The sequence below is a fragment of the Beta vulgaris genome, chromosome 2 (assembly GCF_026745355.1).
Source record: "Beta vulgaris subsp. vulgaris cultivar EL10 chromosome 2, EL10.2, whole genome shotgun sequence".
In the NCBI taxonomy this organism is placed as follows: Eukaryota; Viridiplantae; Streptophyta; class Magnoliopsida; order Caryophyllales; family Amaranthaceae; genus Beta; species Beta vulgaris.
Window position 1 is genome coordinate 2,785,653 of NC_079203.1, and position 11,701 is coordinate 2,797,353.

Genomic DNA, 11,701 nt, shown 5'->3' on the forward strand with positions numbered 1-11,701 from the left:
TCACATGTACGAATATCTGTCTTCAACCATTTCATCAAAAACAATAAGTCCATTAGGATCCGGTTTGCGTCGTTGATAAATCAAAGGGCAATTCATAAAATACGCTTTCTGAAGCTTCGGTGGTGGGAAACCGACACCCAATGATTCCAGCTTCTCACAATCTTGGATATCAATTTGAGTGAGGTTGGGGAGGTCAGAGCATGACAAGGATTTCAAATTCTTGAATTCCCAGATAATTAAGGAAGACAAGGAAGAGGGAAGATGAAAATCTGGTTGGGGAATATACTCTATAGCATCTGCACCGCTGCCTATGCTTCGAAGTACAAGAGATTTAAGAGAAGTAAGGAGGTCAAGTTTCCACTCTTGAATTGGTTGCTCTATTTTGGAGTCCTGGATTTCCAGGGTCTCAAGATTTGGAGGCAAGCAATCAGCAACACTAAATGGCGCCTCACATCTTTCAATATACAATGTCTGGAGCAAAGGGCAGCTTGGAAGTGACAATCTCAACTCTTGGCATGATACAATGGACAACTCTTTTAGGGATCGGAGGTTTGAAGGTAAGTTACCCCGCAACATTTGACATTTATATATGTTCATATATTCAAGGCAGGGAAATGCATTGCTACTGTCAACTGATGGGGCCAACCACTCCTCCCAACCCTTCATATCAAAGAATAGTAGACTTTTTAGTGCAGGAAACGGGTTTGAACAACCATCATTGCCGTAAAATTCAAGGCCTATAGTCTCAATAGCTTTCATCCCTGCTATTGTCATCTCCTTCAATGAGGGTAGTTGCCCTAGTGCTGGTAAGAATTCACATCTCCTACAATCCTCTAATTTTATGACAACCATATTAGTGTAAGAGGGATTTCCCAACCAAGCAGGGAATGCTAAGCCGTTATACCCTTTCAACATTAATTCTTTGATGGATTCCGGAGGCTGCAATCGACCAAGTACATCTTTTTTAATGTTGCCATCAACATCATGGTTACCAGCTCCCCAGTACATTTCCAACTTATCAAGGCCCGTTTTTTCATGCAACCTTGCTGCTTGTGCTTCTTCACTACTAAACACATTCGCTAGGCCATTGATGTCCAGTGAGCCACGAAGGCATTTCAAGTTCTTTAATTCACTTATTCTTGTCCCAGACTCTCTTCTAATATCAAATAGGCCCTTCAATGTCTGCAACTTTGTTAATTTTCCAATCCCCAGCGGCATCTCCTTCAGTAAATAACAACCAGAAAAATCAAGGTGCCGAAGTTCAATTAAAGAGGCAACATTTGGGACAATATGCCGAAGATTCGAACAACCTTTCGCAACAAGTGTCTGGAGATTGCAAAGCTTCGTAGTGGACTTTGGCAATCTAGTTAGTTTTGTATTTTCTGAGAGGTCAAGAAGCCTCAAGTGTTTCAGATTACCCATACTATTTGGTAACTCAATTATTCCCGCCTTACGCATAGACAACAAGCGTAAGTATTGAAACTGCTGGAAAATGAAATCTAGCAGCTTAGGAATTGAAACATCTACTGCACCAAAAGAAGCAAATGATCGTACTTGGACAAGTTTCTTTGAAGTCCAGGTTTGATCTTCCAGTATTTCTTTAGAGAAAGACCAATAACGTGTGCTGGAAGAAAGTTTTTGGATATTCATTGTGCAACAGATTTCACCAGCAGCCCATTGAGCTAGGTCATGGATTAGGTCATGCATAATGAAACCTCAATTATAAATATTCATTGGACTTGGTTCAAACAATGATCTTGATACTAGATCAAGGAAATAGTCACGACCGATGTCTTCCATGCCCTCCTTGTTGTGCTCTGGCAGCAAGCCTTCTGCCTTCCACATCAAAACAAGATCTGTCTCCTCGAATTCATGATCTTTTGGGAATATAGAACAATAAGCGAAGGCTCGTTTTAGGGTTTGCGGAAGATGATGATAACTCAACCTCAAGGCTGGCAAAACACCACATTTTTCACTCCAGTTATCGTTCTCCAATATCCTTGCCCAACTACTCCTATCATGTTTCCTAAGGAGACCACCTAAAGCTTTTGCAGCCAAAGGCAATCCTTTGAACAACTCGACCAATTCATTCCGCATCTCATCAAGGTCATCGTCTACATGTGCATGCTGCTTAAACAGAAGCCAACAGTGATCGTCTGATAAACCCTTCAACTTAATTGTGGGGCTTTCCGTTGGTCTCTTAACCATGTTCTTTGCTACCTTCTCCATTCTGGTTGTGATTAGAACTCTACTTCCCTTCTTCGCTACTAAAAAAGGAGTTTGAAGTTGGTCCCAAGGATCATATTCATCACTCCAGATATCATCAAGAACGATCAAAAATCTTTTGTCTACAAGCAGGTTCTTCAATTTATCTTGTGCCTCATTTAGACTACTGAAATTATTGTGTGTTGCTTGACTTACTGAGCTGATAATTGATGTCGTAATTTGTTTGACATCAAACACATCTGAGACGCATACCCATGCTTTTATATCAAAGTGAGCCTTCACCTGCTCATCATTGTATATAGTTTGAGCAAGGGTCGTCTTCCCAATGCCTCCTTGTCCAACGACAGGAATTACAATGTAATTCTCAAAACATGGCTCATCTGTTGACAATAACCGTCGAATTATCTGATTTTTCTCAGCATTTCTCCCATATAGAATTGGTTCTCGTACTAAAGATGATGTTTCCGTCCGCTTTTCTCGCTGCTCTTCCCTTGAGTGTGTCTGCTGTAATAGACCTAAAGTGCCCACTCGGCTCATAATGTCTTCCAAGCGCTTGCTCATCTGTTCAATGCTAGCGGAGTAATTTGGAGCTCCAGAAGCAGAAGAGAGAGAACTTTGTACCTGCCATAAGATATCTATTTTGTAAAAGAGCTACTGAATGTGTTTGTTTTTCTCCTTTGCTAATTCCGGAGAGAGAAAGAAAGAAAGAAACATGCGAAAGGCAGAGTCATCAGAATCCAGTAAAATCCTTTAAGCCATAAGTGAGCCATAGAAAGGACTGAAGCAAATTAAACATATACACAACGGCGCCGTTTAAAAGAACATACAATTGGATTTGGGATTTAGGTATTGTTTAAAAGCACCAAAGTGAAATAAGTCCCTGCCTAACTGCCTTTGCAAAAAAAAAAAAAAAAAAGCTTATGAGTTCCTAAAATCTCCAAACAATAACCAAAACATTTTATAACTATTCAAGGAAATTTTTGAATAACATCAAAATTTTTTTGTAAGATGAGAAAGCTGGTTTGGCATCAAAAATCTCCTTGTGAAATACATAATATATTATCTAATGTGTCAACTTTTATGAATTATATTTCGTCAATCCAATTTGACCCGGACGAATTGGAGTATTCGGGTCAATATGGATTGGTTCAGTAATCAGTATGGGTGGGATTCTAATCATTCGTGTTTGGGCCCATTTCTTGGACCAGCTCACCTATGGCAAAGTTACTAAAATAAACTCGAGAAAACCTCCAGAAAGAGGAAACCCTAGACGAAACTAGAAAACCCTCCCAAGGAAAACCTAGAGGGAACCTTCATATATCACAGTGTCCCAAAGTTTTGGTCACCACTAAAGTCATGTACTACACATCTAAACCTAGTGGATATGTGGATGCTTTTTTTTTCAATTTATTGACTATTTATTACTCCGCCAAATTTAAGGTTAGTGACCAATGGAGGCTAAAAGAGAGATGATGATACACATACACTCGGTATACGTGGGCCACACATATATTGGATGTATGTGTTACTACTAAAATATATATATTTTTTATATGTGATACTATTATCAAAATGTATATTGTTACTAAAAAAAATTATAAACTACAATCATTTGAACCTGTTTTCTTATTCAACGATATTTGAATTTACATAATACATAGACGATTGAAATACTATATTTTGAATTAAATTTTATTACATGGTAGGAATGAAAATATAACATTGTTATTATACAAACAAATTAAATAATTGAAAACGACATGAAAGTTTAGTAGATATCAATAGTAGAAAAATGGTGAAGATGAATAAGATGAAGCTAATATATGAATAATCTGGAAAAAAAATTACAATTTTTTTTTAAGTTTTAAACAAAGGATTCATACAAATCTAAACAAAAAAAAGTTCATAAAACATATTTTTCAAACAAAGATAAAGAACAAATTACTAAAAACAAAATTATCTGCCAAAACATTGTAAGTTTGTAATATTTCTAGTAATAATATAAATTTTAATATTAACATATACACAAAGTATAAATTTTAATAGTAATACATACACCTAATCAGTGGCGGAGCCAGGATTTCAAAATTGAGGGGTCACAAAAAAAGACAAGGGATATTCAATATTGAAAAATTTACAACGCAAAGACTCGTCGTTTCCTATATTCATTATTTAATACAAATTAACACATATGAACTAACTATTAAACTATATGAAAATCAATCAATAATTATCATCATAAAGAAACTAAATCATCATAGAAAATTATAAATTAATTAATACTACCTAATTTATACAAATTCACATTTCACAAATTCAACATTCACAAAAAAAAAAAAAAAACAACAAATTAAATGCATCAATCACTTATCACACCTTACAAATTCGAAATTTCACACATATATGCAAATATTACAATTAATATCAACCAAATAAGATTTTAGATATACAATTTAGGAATTAGGAAATAAATAATATATAAGAATTAAAATTTAAATTCTGAAAATGTTAATAAAATAATACCTGCTGACATGCTGGGCGATGGTTGCCTGCGGGCTGGTCGGAGGAGGCGAGGATCGATGTTGCAGTGTCGCCTGCCGGAGTGCCAGAGTGTCGGTGCGGGTTGCGTTGCTTGAATGTTGACTGGGCACCCTGCAGTGAGAGTGTGAGAAGACAGTTAGTAGGCAATTTTTTTTTTGCGTGAGAAATTGAGAATTGAGTAATTGACTGTATTGGAAAAGGAATGAGAGAGAAACTGATAGTTTTTAAAATTAAATGATTTTTAATTTAATTTAAAATCCGATAAGAATTGGGAGTTGGAAATTTTGGGACCACTCTAATTAATAAACATATGCAAGTGGGCCAAAAAGCAGAAACTGACATTAAGAGTGCAGCGTGCGCTTCCCTAGATTAATTTTTTTTTCTTTTTTTTTTACGAAAAATCTTTATTTTCTTAAAAAAAATTGAGGAGCACGTGACTCAATGTGGTTCCGCCACTGCACCTAATGTATGTATGACCCACATACATTTGGTGTATTTGTACCCTTTGCGAGGCTAAAGGGGGTGTCGTAGGTTGGTTTGGTGACAAATTGACATTAGTGGTGGTGGAGAATAGAGACAGGAGAGTAGGAGACTATGGGAGGATATTTAACTAGTGGTTCACGTGGCGAGAGTTAGTATAATTAATTGATATGGAATAAGCTGGGTCTTCACCTGAGGCGTGATGATTACTCGCTGAACTTCTCAGATTGGTTGTTGAACAATCTAAAGGAGGGTGCGGCTAGTATGGGGAGTGAGTGGCCTAGAGTCTTTGCTATCACGTGTTGGTGGTTGTGGAGGTGGCGAAATGACCGCAGCTTTAACATGTCACCTAGTATTCCTCTGGATCAAGTTAGTTTCATCTTCCTTAGAGTTGGCGAAATTAAAAAGGCTATGGATAAAATGGAGCAGCGCAAAGCAAACAAACAAGGGGCTAGGCAGGAGATTTTGGTTACTTGCTCCAGCCCAAGAGAGGGATGGGTTAAGTTAAACACCGACGGGGCTGTTAAAGGGAACCCGGGCAGAGCTGGTGGTGGAGGTTTAATTCGAGGTTCTCGTGGGGAAATCCATGAAGTGTTTGCTATAAACTGCGGGATATGCACGTGTACTTGGGCTGAGTTGCTGGCGGTCCAACGTGGGTTGCTTATTGCGTGGGATAAGAACTATAAACAGGTAGTAGTAGCGGTTGACTCGGAGGTGGTGGTTTAGCTCCTTGTGGGCGAACCCCCTGTAGGCTCCCCTTTTATTCATATCATCAGAAGGTGCCAAGCTCTTATTGCTAGGAAGGATTGGGTGGTCATGGTTGAGCATTGTTATCGAGAAACTAATCGTGCGGCGGATTGGCTCGCGAATAGGGGTGTTCATCTGGAGTAGAGGTGCAGACGTATTATCTCGTCATAAATCACGTCCATAAATCAATAATTAGCTAGTTGTCGTTATATGTACAGACGTATTTACAAATATCATTTTATTAAGTTTAACCATACCTTATAGTAGTTTATACATGTTCGAAAGGTAGCTTCAATATGCTTTTAAGGGTATATCAAACTTTTTGTAAAGGGACACCATTTTTCTTCCCCTTCATTTATATTATATAGAAATAAATAACTAGTTTAAATGAGAGTGGGTTAGGAAAAAAAAACTTAAAAATTTAAGTTAAGATTAAATCAGATCAAATATGTAGAAATAAAATGAATTAAACATTGCCCTAGACTATTATTAATATCAAGAATTAGTAAAAAAAAAAAATTGCTCTTATTAAAATTGACATTATGGTATGGAGATACTAAACTACTAATTAAAGTTACGTTTTTTTCACTTGAATTCTCCTAGATTCATTAAATTTAAATTTAAACTTAAATTTTATTTTATAAAGTGTTAAAATAAATTTATGTAAACTTAGCGGAACCTAAATCCACCATAAATGCAAAACTTATTTTTGTAGAGGAGAAGAGGACTCACCCTGAACTTAAAGCAACAACACACCCTAGATGGAAAACAAGAAGAGCTGGAGCCATTCTTCGGCGAGCTGGAGCTATCATTGAGCGAGCCGGAGCCATTCTTGGGCGAGCTGGAGCCATCATTGAGCGAGCTGGAGTCATCATCGAGCTCCTGGAGTCGAGCATCAGTGGTAAATCCGTCTAAGATGTCCTCTAAATCGTAAGCCAAGTCTTGGAGATCTTGAAGCCACAGTTTGACAATTTCGCTGCGAAACTGCTTTTGCTCAGCGTCACTTAGCACTGCGTTGATATATCTCAATTTGCTCTGCAATCCGTCAATAACTTGGAATTGTATTCCTTCAATAACTTGGGGTTGTTTTCCTTCTTCTCGATGTAGGAATCGGCGTATCCCTGCGGATACCAACTTCTCAAATACTATTTGAAGTAATGGTGATATAAATACACCTGCTATCTCCATTTTTATCTCTTTTTTCAATGTATTAAGGTTGAGTGTGAATGGCCTTCAATCTCTATGTTTCTACACCTTAAGTAGCAAACTTTCAATTTTTAGGATGATTATTCGCTGGTTGGTGGTTTAGTTCTTCTCTTGTTTTTTTTTTTTTAATAATTTGGTGGTTGGTGGTTTTAGCTCTTCTCTTGTTTTCGTTTTTTAATAATTTGGTGGTTGTAGCATTGTAGGCCAAGAATTCACGATAAGATCATAAGATTCTTCCACACCTAATCTTGTCTCTTTTCATTTCAAAAATGCTTTTAAAAATTTCTCAAGTCAAATTTACTAACTGTTGTTGTTCGTTGAACAAATAATTGAAAGAAGTGTTTTAACTAATACACCTTTCGTTTTGTTTTGTTGTTCTTGCATTCTTTATTTGGAAATTTTAATATGTTGTTCTCACTTTAATTTTTTTTCATAAATTATAATTTATAAATTAAATTTTTTTATTAGTTTTATATTGCTATTAATATATTCACAACTTCACACTATTTAGTAGTCAATTTTTACTTTTTAACCCTTTTAAATTTTGCCTAATTGGCTGTTTAATTAACATAAAATAACTTAAAGAGCAATAAATGTGTTCACATTAGTTTGTAGTTATTTTACTTATTTATCCATCAAACTTTTTGTATTATTGGTTGCCTAACCTAAAATAACTCAAAAGGGAAAGAATCTTCAATCTTTATTTTTAGTTTATTTTATTTTATTTAAAATAGTGAAATCTTGTCTATTTTTTGAGCTGTATTATTTTTTTTCCCGATTCCAAACAAGAACAACAAAAGAAAACGGAGGGAGTAACTCTCAGTTTTAAAAACTTATAGCTACTTCTCTTTTTTTCTTAAAAAAAAAGAGGATTAAGCATATTAAGGTGGAATGGGCCAATTGATCAAATTGGTAAAAGAAAGTGACCCTCGACGACAAATTGGTAAAAAAAATTGCTCTAGCGACAAATTGGTAAAAAAAAATTGAGCTCCAACGAAATTCATGCTAATTCTTTTCTATAATTTTCCGATTCGATCAAAACGTACACTTTATAAGATTTTATTTTGAATTGGGTAAAATAGTGTGTATTGACAAGATAAGTTAATTAGCTAAAAACACAAAAGTCTATATAAAAGGCTTGTAAATGTGTTGGAACACAAGGTGACACTCAAAAAGGGAGGGGTTGAATTGAGTGACGAAAACTGATCAATTTTCGCAAAATCTCTGTTATTGCACAGTGTCAGACACTGTGTGAAACGCTCGTAAATTTCTATTTTGAGTTTTTGCGAAAATTAAAACTAAAACTGTATTAAATCAATACTCAAACTGAAGATATAACGTGGTTCAATCTCACCTCTGAGATCTACGTCCACAAGAAACAAAAACTCTTTTATTTCTTTATGTTGAACCCTAGTTTTGATGATGACAAAGAAACAAAGATGCAAACTAAGTAGTGAACTAATGAGTTATTTAAGTGTATGATTTTTAAGGTATCAATGAAAGGAACTAGGAGAATACGAAGTCAATGAAGAATCAAGAGAGGATTTCAAAGGCTAAGTAAAGAAGTTTCTATAAGTTGATACTGGAGCAAGCATTGGATCAAGAAGAATAAAAGAAGGCGTTTATTTTCTAGTTCCATTGTAAAGGAACAAAGTAAGGATGGTAAGGAACATTGGCAGTTTATTTGAGAATGAGGTTTGTTCCTTTCTAAGGAACAAACTAAGTGGCACTAAACGAATCTGTTAAAGGAACTTGATTTATAAAAGGAACTAGACTTAGGCGTGCAGTAATAACGGACAATTATGTAATTGAGTAAGTCATGCCTAAATAATAGGAAATCAGTTTTACTAAGTGAAAATCAGTTTTAATAGAAAATCTTTTTAAAAAAAGATTTTGTTTTTCGGAAAAGATAAGAAAATTATTTATCCGGTTTTTATAGAGTTTGTTTAAAAGATAATATTTTCTTGAAGATTAAAATTCATTTTTAATGATAAAACTGTTTTGATATTAAACTGATTTTCGGATAAAGCTCAAGAACTCCTAATCTTTAGGAGTTGTGGCTAAAATATATCCACGTTCAAATGAGATCATGGGATCATGGACATGATGAGAAACGTGTTCCTTAGGGGAAGGAACATCATGGGTTAATGGATTAACATGAACTCGATTTTAACTCCCACGTTCTATGTGTTAGTCACTATAAATATTGAAGTCTAAATAGTTCCAAAGTGTGTCTGACTAAGTAATTAAGTGAGTTTAACTAATTAAGTGTCAGTGCCTTCATTCTCTCATAATAGCCATTTGTTCTTTGCTTTCTTACTCTAATTCCACTAAGCTTATTTCGATCAATTGTATTTTGGTTTTTGGGGTAAGGGAACTTTGAGTGAAGTTCTGTAAGAGAGAAGCTTTGAGTAAAGCTATGAGTGAGAAAACTTCGAGTGAAGTTGAGAGGAACTACTGTTAAGGGAACAGTGGCTCAGGAACTTGATTTAGGAACTCAAGGTGTGGCTCGAGTTAGAATTAGGTTGTAACAAAGTTGTTTGGCCTAATTAGTGAAAGAGTTGAGTTTAAAATCCCTAGTGGTCGAGGTTGTTTCTTCTTGTTGGGCCCAAGAAGTTTTTCCTCGTAAAAATCCCTTGTGTTCCTCTAGCTTGTTTATTCGTTTAAGTTTTAAATTTCCGCAAAAAGTTACGTTTATTTCTACACCTACAATTCACCCCCCTCTTGTAGTGTTCTTGGGAAATAACAATTGGTATCAGAGCTAGAACTCACGTAAGATAGGAAACCCTATTGAGAAAAAGATCCAAGGAACAATGAATACCACCGAGAAACTTGAAGAAGGTTATTCCACTCAAAGGCCTCCTATGTTCAATGGGAAGTACTAAACTATTGGAAGAACCGCATGGAGATATTCATCAAAGCTGAAAATTATCAGGTATGGAGAGTCATTGAAGTTGGTGATTTCGAAGTCACAACTACAAATGACAAAAATGAGGTAACTCTAAAACCCCTCTCTGATTATGAAAAATCTGATTTTGAAAAAATGGAAGTAAATGCCATGGCTATTAAACTGTTGCATTGTGGACTTGGACCCCATGAACATAATAGGATCATGGGATGCAAATCCGCAAAGCAAATATGGGATTTACTAGAAGTAACCCATGAAGGAACTAATGAAGTAAAAGATCAAAATTGATTTACTTATGAATCAATATGAACTGTTCTGCATGAAATCTAAGGAAAGCATCGAGACATGTTTACTCGTTTTACTAACATTATTAATGAGTTGGCTTCTCTTGGAAAGTTTATTTCATCTGAGGAACAGGTTCGAAAGGTTCTTAGGAGTCTTCCTAAGGACAGATGGATGGCTAGTCACTGCTCTCAAGAAACAAAAGACTTCACTAAGTTCAACTTAGAACAGCTGGCAGGGTCACTTATGACTCATGAGCTTCACCTTGATACTGAATATGGTGAAAGCTCCAAATCAAAATCAATTGCTCTCAAAGCAGATGATGAAGATGATTCGGATTCAGAAGAAGAAGAAGAAGAAGCAGCCCTCATGGTTCGAAAATTTCGAAAGATGTATAGGAACATGAAGAATGGAAACTTCAAAGGTAAAACTAAGAAATTTTCTAACAAAGCTGCTTGTCATAAATGTGGTAGTACAGATCACTTCATCAAGGAATGTCCTCTTTGGGAAAATGACAAAACCAAAGAAAGGAACAAGGAACGCTTTGCTGAAAGGAACAAAGAATCAAAGGCACCTTTCTCTAAGGAAAATGTGCGCAAAGCTATGATAGCTGCTTGGGGAGATTCAGAGACGGAAGAAGAAGAGGAACAACAAACTGAAGAAACAGCAAACCTTTGCCTCATGGCAAACACTGATAAAAAAGAAGATGAAGAAAAGTTGAGGTAAGTTAACATGGTCTTGAGTCAGACTTAGATTGTAAAACTAGGCCTGAAATATATGATCTTCTTTATGATGCAATTCTTGAATGTAGAGAAACGTGAAAAACGTAAACAAACGAACAAGCCCTAAAGGTCTGCAAGAACACATAGAATGGCTTAAGAAAATGGGAACAGATGTTGAAACAAGATTTTTTGATTTATTTGATAAAAACTCTAAAATCAAAGAATGTTATAAAAGTTTGAAAAATGAAAATTATCTAATTAATTTAGAGATTTCACACTTGAAGGAGTTTGTCCCTGTTCCGAGTTCCTTTGATATAAGATCAACTCCTTTGAAAGGATACAGATCTGAGATTGAAAATTTGAATAAAGAGAAAAATGTTTTAAAGGAACAGATCTGTAGTCTTAAAAAGGAACTGATTGCCGCAAGGAACAAAGGCAAAATTATGGCAGTTCCTAAGTGGATTGAGAAACCACAGACCAAAAGGAAAGAAGGTCTTGGTTTTGAAAACTACAAGAAAAGGAACAAGACAAAGAAATATGTTGATCTACCTAGTGATAAATTTTGTATGTATTGTGGAAAGGTAGGTCA

General features: G+C 35.6%; 2 protein-coding genes across 2 annotated transcripts; both read right to left on the minus strand.

Moving 5' to 3' along the window:
* On the minus strand, nucleotides 1–1,707 carry LOC125495256 (putative disease resistance RPP13-like protein 1). Its single transcript, XM_048639912.1, has one exon. It carries the CDS (start codon nucleotides 1,705–1,707, stop codon nucleotides 1–3), a length of 1,707 nt encoding a protein of 568 aa, XP_048495869.1.
* A 9-nt stretch (nucleotides 1,708–1,716) lies between these two features.
* On the minus strand, nucleotides 1,717–7,695 carry LOC104887692 (putative disease resistance protein RGA3). The gene is made up of 3 exons (XM_048638136.2): nucleotides 6,727–7,695; nucleotides 4,750–4,878; nucleotides 1,717–2,847 (listed from the first exon to the last, which is right to left on the minus strand). The coding sequence occupies exons 1-3, from the start codon at nucleotides 7,180–7,182 to the stop codon at nucleotides 1,717–1,719; spliced, it is 1,716 nt and encodes a 571-aa protein (XP_048494093.1). The 5' UTR covers nucleotides 7,183–7,695.
* Nucleotides 7,696–11,701: the final 4,006 nt, after the last annotated feature.

Bases quoted from the DNA above. Each gene is read 5' to 3' on its own strand.
- LOC125495256 (XM_048639912.1), bottom strand. From the start codon at position 1,707: ATGCATGACCTAATCCATGACCTAGCTCAATGGGCTGCTGGTGAAATC.
- LOC104887692 (XM_048638136.2), bottom strand. From the start codon at position 7,182: ATGGAGATAGCAGGTGTATTTATATCACCATTACTTCAAATAGTATTT. The intron at 4,879-6,726 runs GTGAGTCCTCTT...CTCTCACTGCAG, and splicing joins GTTGTTGCTTTAAGTTCAGG to GGTGCCCAGTCAACATTCAA. The intron at 2,848-4,749 runs GTATTATTTTAT...ATCTTATGGCAG, and splicing joins ATCGCCCAGCATGTCAGCAG to GTACAAAGTTCTCTCTCTTC.